This window comes from Anopheles funestus, chromosome 2RL, assembly GCF_943734845.2.
Source record: "Anopheles funestus chromosome 2RL, idAnoFuneDA-416_04, whole genome shotgun sequence".
Classification (NCBI taxonomy): Eukaryota; Metazoa; Arthropoda; class Insecta; order Diptera; family Culicidae; genus Anopheles; species Anopheles funestus.
The window spans coordinates 78,746,551-78,760,904 of record NC_064598.1 but is presented as its reverse complement, the minus strand read 5'-3'; the positions used below and the strand labels follow the sequence as shown (position 1 = coordinate 78,760,904).

At 39.4% G+C, this 14,354-nt stretch overlaps 2 protein-coding genes and 1 long non-coding RNA gene across 8 annotated transcripts in view; 1 reads left to right on the top strand and 2 right to left on the bottom strand.

The window, feature by feature from the left end:
* Positions 1 to 12,218, bottom strand: part of LOC125762937 (1-phosphatidylinositol 4,5-bisphosphate phosphodiesterase classes I and II) — an 89,946-nt gene extending 77,728 nt beyond the window's left edge. For 2 of the 6 annotated variants that reach the window (XM_049425577.1, XM_049425582.1), the window contains exons 1-2: positions 11,874 to 12,218; positions 10,312 to 10,827 (exon numbers count right to left, since the gene is read on the bottom strand). The gene's annotated coding sequence lies outside the window, so the exon portion shown is untranslated. Of the gene's footprint in view, positions 1 to 8,822; positions 10,291 to 10,311; positions 10,828 to 11,873 lie in introns of those variants that run through there. The other 4 variants (XM_049425581.1, XM_049425578.1, XM_049425580.1 and 1 more) reach the window with 4 other exon arrangements.
* LOC125762952 (uncharacterized) overlaps positions 1 to 14,354 on the top strand; it is a 187,904-nt gene that overhangs the window by 5,901 nt on the left and 167,649 nt on the right. The gene's annotated exons all lie outside the window — the stretch shown is intronic.
* LOC125762950 (protein cornichon homolog 4) lies at positions 13,256 to 14,354 on the bottom strand. The gene is made up of 3 exons (XM_049425610.1): positions 14,070 to 14,354; positions 13,668 to 13,990; positions 13,256 to 13,599 (listed from the first exon to the last, which is right to left on the bottom strand). The coding sequence occupies exons 1-3, from the start codon at positions 14,142 to 14,144 to the stop codon at positions 13,527 to 13,529; spliced, it is 471 nt and encodes a 156-aa protein (XP_049281567.1). The 5' UTR covers positions 14,145 to 14,354; the 3' UTR covers positions 13,256 to 13,526.

Genomic DNA, 14,354 nt, shown 5'->3' with positions numbered 1-14,354 from the left:
TTGTATGACTAGCCACAATAAGCCAGATATTCTATCAGGTCTTTTATTAGGCAAAAAATACATATTTGAAAACATCAGCGTTTAATCAGATGTCGAAAGTATTTGTACTAGTATACCTATTCTGCCATTCTTTAAGAAAATTAAGTTGTACGAAGCATTTTATTCGTTCGTCGTTTGAAAAATCCAACAATAGAAAGTAATATATTACATGACACAAACATCCTAGCAATTCCTTAGTCCAAAAAGGTAAAACAAAATGTAACTTCTTCAATGTCCATTACATCCACAAAATGGCTTGCAGAGAAACACAAGAGAAACTGGATGAACATCACCAACAAATGCTGCAGTATGAGTGATACATTTAAAATCATTATTGGCTATATCTGCAACAGATATGAGTCTCTGCGTTCCACAAAAGGAGAAAGGTAGATGGGACTGTTCGAATGTAGACAACTGTTTATACTGCTTTGGAGAAGCATGCAGTCGTTCGCAGATCGTAAATCACGAAGGATCAGTGATAGAGTTTCATGAACTCAAGTTGAGTCTACATATATGGTGACTTTTAAATGAATAACCTCTTTTTGATGACTTCCGATTTAATCGTACAACATTTGAACACTGATATCGACTTATTCCACAAAACTTAGTTTTTCTCTGCATGTGCTGACGTTTTCGTGAAATTTGAAATAGTCATAAAGTTCATTTAATACCCTTTACATAGCCCTTCTTCGTCTGTTAGCAAGAGTTTCTAAGTCTAGAAGCAGACAACGTGATCGATATGATATTGTAGTAGTGAGTTACGATCGTTCTACGTTATTCTACGATCACTTATATGTCAGGTTCGGATCGCTTTTCTTTAGTAACTAGAGATGAGAATTACAACTCTTTTTAGTGAGTTAACTCAGAGTGAATGAGTCGTTATTAGGTGTCAGCTCGTTTAACGACTCATTTCGGAATCACAAAAAACCCGGCATAAACGTATAGAAGGACTAGGAGGGTTAGGACCTTATAAAATTTTCAATTTTTCAATTTTTTAATTTTTTTTTATTTTTTTTTTATTTAAAGCATTACTTGAGTGAAAAGAAACACATTGCAACCGATTGGCATTAAAATAAATCAATTTAATTTTTTTTCCAAAATTTCTCAAAAAAAACGTAAGGGGTAAGCCTTATGAAATTTTCGAGTTGAAAATTTTTTCAAATTTTTTTTCTGATTTTTTATTCTTTTTTTAATTTAAAGCATTATTTGAGTGAAAAGAAACTTATTCCAACCAGTTGGCATTAAAATAAATCAATTTTTTTTCAAAATTATTCAAAAAAGGGTATAGCTATAGCCTTAGGAAATTTTCAAATTTATAGAATTTTTTTCTATACAGAGCGAGCGGTATATTCCTTTGACTAGTTTGGGTATTGTACACATGTATTCCGTTTTAACTCATGTGTTTCAAGCGTTTCGTTTCAACTCATTTTTGTTTCAACTCGCCTATTTACTCTTTTTGCTTACACTCCACAGTGGGCAAACGCCTGTATGAAAATCGAAAAACTTACATCGTCATTCATGCAAACTTAATACATGTTTGGAAAGTAGATACTTGAACTAAGATAAAACCAAAATATCTCTTTTTCAAATTTGAAACTTTTTGAGAAACAGTACATCAAAATAGTAGGTGGTATGTTTTGTTTCAAAAATATGTTATATTGCAAGCAACATTAAAACCGTTGTATTGAGAAAACCAATTGACCGATTTTAATACCGTTGACTTTTTTGGATAGGTTTTTTAATATACTTTTCATTTGTATTCTTTGTTTTGATAATATAATATTTTTCGTTTCAAAAATTACCAAAAACCAAAAGAAGGTCTTGCTGTTCTCAGAAATGATGTATTAGACAATGAAAAAAATTATGTTTGGACTCGAGATGACTCTTGTGTCATATATCATATGAAAGGCCACCATTTTTACTATATATTTTTGATTTAATTGGTTGCGACCATGCGCGACCGTGAAAAATATTTAATTTTTTCTGGAAAGACCGTAATTCGTGATATGATAGCGGCATCGCTCTCTAAACGAAAAGATTTTGATTGAATATTCAATATTATACGTAAAATTGACTAAATATTACTTATTTAGTTACTTTTTAATAATTAATTGGTTTTCATCAAGTTTAAAACCTAATACATTTTCGTCATAATTTGTTCCTTGTTTGTTCAATTTAGTGCTCCTTAATTGGAATCAAACTCCACTAGCTTCTGTCAAACATACTAGTTCCTATTTGTACTCATTATTGAAAACACTATTATTTGAGAAAAATAATGAACAATAATGTAATTACACATTTTTTAGTTATATCAAATATGTTTGAAGAAAATAACCACCATGGCTCATATAATTGATTTTCATCCCGGCATTTGTATGGCCGTTGCCCACTGTGCACTCATGAGTGAGTAAATGAAAAAAGAGTCGCTAAAACACCTCGTGGTGAGTGAATGAAACTCGTTCAATACAACGTTTCAACTCACTATCTCACTATTACTCACTTTGCACATCTCTATTAGTAACGGTATCATTCTCTAGGTTATCGGAACTTTACCAGAAGTGTAAGAAATTTGAAATACCTAGTCAACCCAGATAAGGTGTAACGCCCTTCTTCAAATTGTTGATGGGATTCCGTCCGGATTGTAGTTCATTTTGAGCTTTAGCAGTGCAGCTTCCACAGTCTTGTTGTCTGTGATTTTGATACAGTACATTGTAAATTAAAAGCTATCAGAAGACATACCTAAAAAGCAATTTAAATTAATAAGCTTGAAACAATACATAATTACGAAAGCTCGGATAGAAATCGCGAACTCCGATGCCTTCACAAAACATACCAAAAAAATAGATATTTTGCACTTGATAATTGAAATTTTTAGGAATCAATATCTGAATAGATAAAATAAATGTTCATAACAAGAACAAAGATGTAATGCATCGTAAGTGGTGGAAATTAATAAAATATTTCCTTCCTCTTCCCGTTTCAAGATTCAAATCTCACACCGAAAACGGGATGATTATTCCACTCACGAGCACTGGAAATTGTTTGTCCCGACCATCGCACTTGTCAAACGCTATTTTACAGCATTCCAGCCAAGGTGCTTCCAAGATGCTAGTAATACCGAACCGAACGTTCCTCGCATCCACTACATTATCCCGGTCACTTACGAGCGAATGGTGGTGGATCATCAACCCAAGATTGCGTTCATCCGGTCACCTGTTGTCGGCTGTCGAGCCAGTATCCGGTTACTTTACACCGAGCCAAATAGCGCAAGCTGCTTCGCGTAGCAAAAAAGAAACCCCCATAACACAGTAACACTATGGTACTAATAAACCGATCAGCAACAGTAACAAAAATATGTCACTTTGATACGGTCGAAGGGCAGCAATGGCTTTCGCAGGAACCTCGTAGGTGCAATATGTTGTTCGCCATACCTTTGCTGTTCGCCTTGGCGCCTTTCCGGTTGTGTGGAATTGATTTTGCACTTCGCTGAACTAAGACATTTGCCACCCCCCAAAAACGTATCCTCTTTGCACATCATCGTTTTTTTTTTCTCCCATGATTTTATATTTTCTTTTCCGGCCTGTCACGAAACTATGGCCCATTGGAAGGCATGCGTCTAAAGTGTATAATCGTTGCGTGTATTCCACGCTTCCAGACTATCAATCCAAGAAAATATGATTCCCCATTTAAACCTTTTTTTCTTTCTTTCAAACCCCCATTTTGAACCGTTTAGAGCATCGATTTCAAGCACCAATGGGTACGGATCGAATCGCATCGGTACGGTTCGATGGTTGAACGCCACACAATTTCGCAATGCGTTTCGATTTCGCAATACATGCGCACCCGTGCGTTTTTGTGTTTATATTTATATGGATGGTGCGTTCAGGATTTTCCCACGAAAATTGCTCGACCGCAAATAACGACTACGACTACGATTGATCATGATGCTGGTGCTGGTGATGGTGCTGAGGTGGTTGGGGGGTGTTGGGCGGGTTTGAACTTGTGATACCAAACCAATTCCCAATCCTTCACCATCATCGAGGAAAAGCGACTGTTTTTATTTTTTGCGCTCTCTCCTTCTAGCCATAAGGAAAAATGGGTGTGTTCTTCTTGTGAGCGCACACACCATAAACGGACTCAACACGCTTTGCTTTGCTCGCAGGCCTTGTAGGCCTACATACCCACCCTGGTTTACCCCTTGATTGGCCCGATTGGCAGGTTTGACAGATTTGAAATGGATCCATCATCTGTTACGCACGGTACCGCCTTCCAAACGAGCCTTCGCGCGGCTGGTAGGCGATCCATTTATAGACACATACGCTACCGCGGGCGTACTCCTTTGGCGGGCGTCATCGGCTGTTGTCGCTTGGCGCTATCGTAATGTGAGCGGCAGCTTAACGTAACTGTTCGAAACCGCGTTTTTCCAACCCACCACACCCAAAACCATCGGCAACAAGGTGGGCTTCGGTTTAGCTAATTGAAAACCTTCATCGCAGTCAGATTCAGACCAATGCTGGTAACTGGCCCGGGTGTGCAGGGAAGAGATATGAAGAGTTTTCTAATGAAATATTTCACTCACAGGTAGTAGCATTTTCCTTTTGGGAAGAGTTGGAAGAAAACATCTGAACATTTCATTCCATCCATCATCAATGAGCTGAAACTAGTCCTATTTGCTCAACCCTTCAAAGTGGTTCGAAACCACACAAATGCAAACTAAAAATGCTTTAAAAGTACTTTAACATTGACTACCACAAATAAGGAAAGGGAACCTAATAAAAATACCTATCATAAAACAGTTTTCGCATATGTTAGCATTGTTTTTAAACTCTCTTTTACATAATTCTAAAACTTATCGATAGAAAATGTGCTACGGCAAATGTGTGTCTCTGTTTTTTATTCATCGTTCTCCATTTTAAAAACTGCACAAAACAGCTTGCACATGGAATGCATAATCGATAACCAATGGTTGGGTTGAAGTTTTAAAAGCTACGAGCACAAAGTTTTCACAAGCAATTCGTACTAAACTAGCTGCAAATGAACAGAGGAGCCAAGGAAACAAAAAAACTCCAAAACGAATTGTTCAACTCTCTGTTCGCAATGGCAAAAAAAATGGGAAACTAAAAAAAACATTCTTAAAAAAATACTAGCAGAAAGTTTAATCGTGAAGATGGTCAATGTTTGTTAGGTAAACTTTTTCTTGTACTTTGTTTTTTTTTTTTGCTATTACTCGCATCGGCAAAAATATGGAAAAAGCATTAAAACTTTAATAGGTTATGTTTATTTAAATCCAAAACTTTATCATAATAAGAAAAAAATTAAACATTTGGAAAAAAATGGAACAAAATTTATTTTAGTATTTACTTTTAGAGACCTAAAACTTAGCAAAATTTTATTGAAGTCATTTTTAATATCAACTATTGGTTTAGTTTAAGCAAAATTACACAAATTAACCCCAACAAACGCAAAGACCCCGTGGCATTTTACACGGACACAAAAAGCTTAATTTACGAGAATTTTAAAAATTATCCTCAAAACAAAAAGATAATAAAAAGGGCATTTTTATCGCTTTACCATTCACGATGACAGGACACTAATGGCTGAGTAAAACCAGCTTAGTACTAGCAGCTGGTAGAATTATATCAGTATTAGTGTTAGTATCAACCTAACCAGACACCTTCTATGAGTGTATTTTACCTCTCCAAACTTTGCCTTAATGTACGAAAAATCTGTAATCATTAATATCGTGTACTTTCATGGCCCTAATTCACCCAAAACAGAATATAGAAAATATTATTTATACTTGCACTCGCCTACGTCCGGCGGACAAGTTCGTGTGAGAGACCTTGAATTACTTAAAGCCGTGAAAAATTAATTTCTTCCTCCCTACTCGACTGCGGCGCCCCCAGCTCTGTCCCATTCTGTTTGCTTACGTACACATACACTTCCAAACAGGGAACAGGGTGGACAGAGATGAAAATTTGAAATAATTTATGACCACATTTTACTAATTGCAATTCACAGATCTCACCATACCAATTTTTTTTTTGCAAACGACCAATATGAATGTGATTCTGCCAAAAACCGGGAAGAAAGTAAGGCAGCAACTGGGTACATTCCCTTCACTCCCTTTGCCGGGTTTTGCTTTCTAATTAGTGAGCAAACAGGAAGAGAAGCTATTTTTCATGCTAAATCCGATGGTAAAGACATCAATTTGCCATCTGCAGCCAGATTGTCGCAACGGAACCGGTGAGCAAGAATTATTGGTACGATGAGTAATCGTACAAGATCACCGCGCACGATCGTATGACGTGGTTCGTGTCTTCGGGTTTTATACATCACCTCGAAACCGCCATCCATTCAAGCAACTAATATTCTCCTCCCCCCAAAGGTGCACGGCGTTAGTAAAATGATAGTTTAATAAAAAAAACCCAGCCAAACACACACGAACACATCAACCACACAAACCGCCACCCACGGTGGGTGCATTTAGCACCTGCGCTTGCGTTTAAATGCGACGCACGCCAAGATGCATGTGCATAAATATATCGGATCACAGAACGTTCAGTGTGGCGTTGCAAAATGGCAACACGCAAATTGTGAAGGAAGTGTGATGCTGCAGGGCTTTGGTGTTTTTTGTTTGTTTTTTTTTTTTTTGGTAGGGTTTAAACTGGAAAGGTAGCGTTTTACCCACCGAAGTGACGCTAGGTTTAACATGGTTTTGCTCATTAAAAAATAATAAAAAAGCCAACCACCACCGCCACAGGTGCATCGTTTCAAATGCATAAAACTACCTGATGCTTAGATTTCAAAGCGATCGTGTAATTTAATAGCGTGTTGATTGTGGTCGATTTGGAGAAGCTGATCTACGTCATGATGAAGCTTTAGTGCTGATACTGAACGTCTAAAATCCGATGCACTGATAAGCGATCGAAACAGATAAAACGATCAAATTTAATCAGTTAAATTGTTGAAAATGTAAGCCACTATGTGTGACAAACAAACAAAAACTTTTATGATTAAAAAATCATTATTTTAACAAAAAAAATCCGCATTTAAGATTTTAAAAGGCTCACAATATACTACACAAATGGGGTCCCATCAATAAATAGTCACATTTCAATAATTTTATATCATAAAATAAATATTTTAACAAAACGCTCACAATAGAATACCTCGAAATGGTTCCACCATAAAAGTTTTTGCTTTTGAAGCGAAAATGAAAGAAAAATATTGCATTCTCAAGATGATAAAACTATTTCGAAGACCTACTGATCAACTTGTAACACCGACGGTTTGCACCCAAAAATGCAACGTTTCGCTAAGACCTTTCAAATTGCACACCGATGCCAAACTGATGCAAGCCAGAAGTGTCAGTGTAAGCGATCCTTACTTTTTTTTTTGCACCAGAACACAACCCATTCATCGATCAAGATCACTTAGTTCTAAAATAAAATTCCTTTCGCTTTGCGTACACCGCGTTCAATCGCGTCACTGCCAACGGTGTGCTTAAAAGTAAACGGTTTATATTAATAAATGGTCGCAAACGCGTGGATTGAACGCGTACGTACGTATGCAAGTGGCAAGTGGCAAGTGGCAAGTGGTTCTAATGCAAATTTTACCAACGGAGGTAACACTAACACCTGCTCGTAACAAGGGGCATGAATATCACCCTTCCGGAAACCGGCGGTTTCTTCCCATCGAGAGGATCGATGTTTGTTTGTTTGATTTCATGGTAAACTCTCTCCCAAAAACTCACGGCCCAACGTGTGCATTACCGTGATGGTTAGTAGGTTTTAGTTTACGCAAATAAATCGATGTTACTTTATTGAAGTGACGGGGTTAAAAGAGTTCTTAGGATGCTTTTTGGAAGTGTTTAAAGAAGCAATTGCAATCATCATACCACACTTGTAATGTTTGTTAAAGTGAAGCTGAACTGCTTTCCGAGATCATATGATCACCCCACATGAATAAGTAAGATGAAGAAAAAAAAACTAGCGTCAAACTGTTGCCCTTCTTTAGATACTAAATACACTTGACTTAATCTGCACCGACTACATCGGGTCTGCTATGAATTATTAAGATCGATCAAACAAAGCGGCTCATCTTGCTGCTGCTGGCAAAAGGAAAGAATATCCGTGCCCTTATCCCAGCGCTGCCAACAGCAACCAATCCTACCATTTAAAGTTTTTCGTACTGGCGAAATGAATATTGCATTAGGATTATGTCCTTAAGCATCCGTACCACGGTGCTCTAGAGAGCGCCGCACGATGTTTCATTCCCTATTCAGAATGCAAATATCTAACGGCGGCAAGGATCTTTCGGAAACTCCTGGGGGGGGGTGGAAAAAATACTAAGCTATGCCTGGGCATGATGTATAAAACTATTAAGAGAATGTTTACTTTCCAGGACAGGAATTCCGGGAAATAATTTCCAAAAATTTTGGCTTTCGCCTTTTTGAGGAGTGTTAGAAATATGGATTAACTTTTCCTTACACTTTTGATCTTTTTTTTTTCTTCGTGGGGAGGATAAAGTTTCCCTTTTTGCAATTTGACCAGTTGGAGGTGGGGGGGGGGGGAACTTTGGAAACACTTCTTGGAGAGCACTTCTAAACTTACTCAAATATTCATACCGACAAAGGACTTGGATGACGACTTCCCACTGTTTGGACTGTCACCAAACAAAAAGAACACTCAAGATTTGTTTGTTTTTTTCACGCACCAACCACCAACCTTAAGGAAAATCCAACCTAAAAATACAACCACAACCGAAAGTCAAAAACTGACCTACCACTTTTGCTGTCCACAATCGTGATTGATGATGACGTCGGTTTTGGGTATTTCGGCTAGTAGGGCGCGAAACACCTTAGAACATTGCAGGAAAAATTACACACCACGGTTCGGATCCTTGTCACTTATTGGCACACACACACGGACTAGTTAGTTTAGTACATGGCCCCACAAGACCTATACAACCTGTGATGATGACGAGCGCGTTGCCGAATTGCGAATGAACCTGAATTGGTCGCTGATTGTTGAATGAATGTAAAGGTTGAGATGAATGTTGAAGGGTCTGCCAAGCCCTTCAAAACCGAAAACCCCAAACAGGGGATGCATCGATGGAGCTCTCACTTTCGATCTCTCTCTCTCTCTCGCGATCTCGCTCTCACCAGGTTTTGGAGATTATTGGGAAGACAACCTTGAGAAGAGAGAGAGAAACTGCACGCGAGAGAAAATGGGCAACATGAGTGAGAGTGAGAGAGAGATTCATACACGCGGCACAATCATCAGTATCGCATGATTAATCTCCCAGGGCCACCCTCACCAGCCCCCACCAAGTCAAGCCACCCCCAAAAAACCTCCCTCGTCAACATAAATCGCATAGGAAAAAAAGGTAAAAAAAGGAACCACCGTCCGGGGTTTTTGGTACAAGCCGAGCAGCGTTATCTACAGCATGGCAATAGCATTCTAAGGGTCACTCCCAAAATGCAATTCAATACACTAACAACACACCACTAAGATCAACGCGATTGTGATTTTAGGGATGAAATAATATTTGAATAAAGTTCCCATGTTTTTGTGGATGACATTTTAAAGGGTGTTTTCTTAAATAAATGAGTCTTTTAAACATGCCAGTCCGGTCCGATCTGCAAGTCCTTCACCAAACCACTGATGTTTACATGAGACTTTTTGAGCAGAAGGCTTTTTTCCACCTCAAAAGATCTCACTCAGTAGGCCAATATGTATCCATGGCGCGCTACTAACTGCACGTACAAAACAAAAAGGGTAGAGCCACACAGTAGGCCACCAATGAGCGGGTTTTGTGTCTGGCGGGTGTTGTTGTTGGTTTTTTTTTATCTTCTCTTGACATCTCATCGAGATCCATATGCGTGTACGCGTACGCAACAAAAACCGGAGGATGGTTGTGCGTTTTTATGGGCCAGTGCGTGTATGTGGCCGATTCACATCTGCAGCCCCGCGTGCGTTCCAAGATCCTTCACAACGATGTCTACCATCCGACCATCATACACGTGAGCAAACGCTATCTGCAGTAATGATCGCACAGCCACAGCCAACACCAAACCGGAGACGGAATCGTTTGCCTTTTGCGCTGATAAGCTACGAAGGGTCACAAACACAGATGCACAGCGACACATGGAGCTTGTAATGTTTTTAGTACCAGACGCCCTAAAACAATAATAATGTTTTTACAGTGTGTCGCATACGCATTCAAGTGAATCACGGGCACGGGTTCGTTTTGATGTTTTGATGCTACCTTTAGCATTTACTAGATGCCAGTTAAAATGGTGGTCACAATAAAGTAGCCGGACGACAGCTATGACTTCTTTTCTGCTCCATTCCTACGCGGTTCCGGCATCTCGACCGATGCAGTATGGGACGGGATGTAAAAACGTCACACAGAATATAGCTATTTGTTTCATTGTGTTCTTTTTTTTTCTTTCTCTCTATTTCTTCACATTATACACACTTGTTTACACTTGCGCGCGTCAAACCTGTCTCGCGCGCGCGAAGATCACATCGCGTTTCATAATACTTCTCGTGTTGTTTTTTTTCTTCTTTCCCTTCTTGCTAAACACACATACGTACAGATCGTGACAAAAGCGGTGGCACACTTGCTAAATACACGCACGCACAGCTTCATTAACATACCGACACACACACACAACTCCACATCACAAAATGCACTCCCAAAGAAGGATGCTGATGACGCGCGATCTATTCAAACGGAGCAACGTGTTTCCATGACGACGGGCACACTTGCACTGGGCTACTAGGGTACAAATACAAGATTAACCGACCTGTTTCCACACAGCAAAACCTTCCATCCACCCAAAACACAAACAAGTGATAATACAAACGATAAGGAGACGGTTTAATGCTTACGGGTGGGAGTGAAGGAGGGCTTCTTCCTGATTTGACACCAACTTCATCTGCATAAAACAAGTTCGCGAAAAAAGGTGCGAAATCCCAAGTAAAAAAAAACTGCTAAGGATATTGAACAAGATAAACAAAATTTTGCCTCATTTCAAATTTTGCAGTCAAAAGTTCTCTTTCTCACTCTCGTGCTCTCTTTTTCTCACACACTTCCCGCCAGGCGCTTGCCATCCCAAGAGTTCAACAATAGACACACAAATGATGCTTCCTATCTTCTCTACCTCCCCCCTCCCCCCCACCCACCAAAAAGTGGGTGGTTGCTAGGTAAAAGTGTTGGAGCAAATGTTGCTGATTGCGCGGGAGAAAAATCAACAACGAACAACTTGACCTGAGATTTGGATAAGCCAACATTATCCCTGTTGCGTAGGGTGGGTTTAAAGAAGGGGGGTGTGGGGGGGTGGGATTTGCTGGCGATACAAAACTCCCAACACTTCCCGTACGGGTGTAGCCAAAATTAACAAAAAAAAGAAAAACGAATCAAACAGTAACACAATTCCCGGGGAAAAGTCGATGCCGATTTGCAGCAGCTCCAGAACGAACACTCCGCGGCGATGGTTACTTTGTTGTAATGTGGCTGAGGTTTTTTTTCTCCTTTTTTTCTTAACTTAACCCTCACTCGCCAATATTATTGTTTGCATTCTTTTCTTTACTCGGTCGGTTCGCTTGTTCACTGACCTCCACGAAGTCTTTCCAACCCCTTTATTTTTTTTTGTTCTCTTCTCAATCCCCGTTTACACCACTACACGCACTCACTGCTGCTTGTCTGCTTTCGTTCCCTCTCGCTCGCTCTCACTCTCCGTCCAGCGCGCTTTACTTTTTTATTTTGGGGGGAGGTTGGTTGGGATGACGATCCGTTAGCACCTGAAGGTACACAAAACTCACTGTTTCCTTTTGCAGCTTCTGCTACGTGCCGCCTTACGCCATGCCGATGGGTGGTTCACGGGGTGGCAGATGATCTAATAATGGTGATGCTACACATTATGCGCTCCTTGCAACGAGATGCCGCCTAGGATGCGTCTCCTTCGTGTGCTAAACGTTTCTGGCGAGCCTGGCTGTTGGCCCAGTACGCTGGAGCACCAAGACCAAGTTCGGTTGTCCACTCGTGTCAGTATTGAGAAACGGTACGGGTGGCTCACCAATGGGGCCAATCGGGAGAGATAACCGGATCTCCCCCAGCAAGAGATAGAAACACTACAAAGTCATGCACGCACTACAGTGCGTACGATAGCTGTAATGTTGCTTACTTTACTGCAAGATTCAAGCAACTAGAAACACTTCCCAATAAATAATATATTTAAATTCACATTTTTGCTAACCTTATCTACCCTTCTACAATCGAAAATCAAAGAATTTTTTTGTTACTAAATTCTGGTTGTATAAAAGAATTTATAAATCAACTTGAATCTTCAATACATAATAAACATTTCAAATCGACCAAACCTTTTGAATGGTTTTGACGATTAGTATTATACCTTTAAAATGGACTTTTACTATTAAATAATTAGACCAATAATTAAAATTAGCTTTAAAAAATTTTATGTGCTAAACGTGCTACAGAACATTATACTTTGAAGTCCAAATGAAGTAGGTAATATTAAAATATATTGAATTAAATGCACGATTAAAAAATATGTTTTGTTTTTAACGCAGCGAACATTAATATTACGCAACGCACTGTACAATCCATCCCACATGACCGCATTTTTTTTTACTGAAACGCACACTGTATACCCGGTTGCTCACGTATAGAGAATACGTGAGAAAGCAATGAGAACGCAGACCACGAACCCTCACCATTTGGTTAGTAAACCGCTCCCTAACGGGGGAGATAAAATGAGAGATTGAGAGAAACGACATCTCAGTAAACAACCCCCCTTTTCAAGAGAGGTGAAAACAACCCACTCACCCTTACCTCACTGTCACCCCTATTTTTCCTCACTATTTCGCTTACTTTGATTTACGCACGCAGTGAGGTAAAGTTTGGGGTCTTCTTGTTTTCCTTGCAATAAACACAGTGCGTCTCATTTGTTTCTCATCAGTTCATGATTATTTAACGTTCCTACAGGTGGAGCTGATTCTAAGCTTCAACGGTGAAAATGATTGACCCAAACACTGATTAAAATGGAGAAACATTTCACTCTCCACATCGCTATTCCATAAGCCAATAGGTACCAAATGCATTTCACGTTGTCATGGATACAGTGTTAAACAGTTCGGAAAATTGTTTGCCTCACACATGAAAAAAAAACGATTCCGCAGGAAAATTAGTACTGTGAGACGGTTTTGCAAATTATTTCATATTTATTTTACGCAAATTACTTACACTTGTGAGTATTCTTTGGCTAGAGGAAGTTGACTGATTTGAAATCATAATTTCACTAATTCTATGTTGCATTACTATCGCCACAATTGAGATGCTCACACGCTAAGGGTGCTATATAAATGGGTTTATAAATAAAATAATCATTCGTAGCGCTTTACGATACTTCACTACAACACACACTCGTACGAAATGCTTCTGTTGCGGCTGAGTATTTAGAATTCCGTCACTATTTCCTCTTCTTCGTGCCGTCTAATCGGATCACCCTTCAGCAAGGCGATTATCATACTGCAAAAGTAGAGGTTAATGTGTTAAATTCGATTTAACAAAATTTCCCTTTTATTTCATATACTCACCAATAGAGATAGACGAAGAAAATGATTAAATAAAAGCCCAATCCTATCATGGTGTCCCGCAGATGCTTCTTCACCATGCCTCGGTTATGGATTTCGGCCGGATCGTAAATGCCAATGTTCCCGGCCGGCACACGGTACTGTTCCCACACGAGCCATCCTACCATGGGCAGGTTCAACAGACACAGGATCCAATTGCCGTGAATGAGCAGCAAAAAGGTTAAAAATCCATGGGCAGCCAGTTTCGGAATGGACCAAAAATTGAGCTTCGAGCAGCACTCCTGTGCGTTCAGATAATCACATTCCAAATCGGACAGTATAATCAGCTGTGAAAGTTAATAGAGTTAAGGAAATGCACAGCCACATTTGCCGGTATTCGGTATCGAAAACATTTGAAAAGGATACGTAGTAGATGAGCAGAAATAGGATGGCACCCGTGATGAGCAGCGCTAGCGCAAAGACCAACGTTTCCGGAAACATTCTTTCTCGTTTTCTTATCCTATTTACATTAACTAGTGGCGTAAATAGCACGAGCGGGACACTTGAAACTTTCCCGCACTTTCTCGTTCGCTAAACGATGTATTTTTCATACATCTTTACGAGCCAATTACTTATATGGAAGCAATTTTTGCTGCACCAACAAATGTTGTTTTGTTTTCTGTTTGTTTTGACAAATCCGAACGTTCGCAA

What these genes read in the sequence shown, in the direction of transcription:
- LOC125762950 (XM_049425610.1), bottom strand. Translation starts at nt 14,144, where the DNA reads ATGTTTCCGGAAACGTTGGTCTTTGCGCTAGCGCTGCTCATCACGGGT. An exon ending in TATTTCTGCTCATCTACTAC is followed by an intron (nt 13,991 to 14,069) that starts GTATCCTTTTCA and finishes TAACTTTCACAG; the next exon opens with CTGATTATACTGTCCGATTT. An exon ending in TTCTTCGTCTATCTCTATTG is followed by an intron (nt 13,600 to 13,667) that starts GTGAGTATATGA and finishes CTACTTTTGCAG; the next exon opens with TATGATAATCGCCTTGCTGA.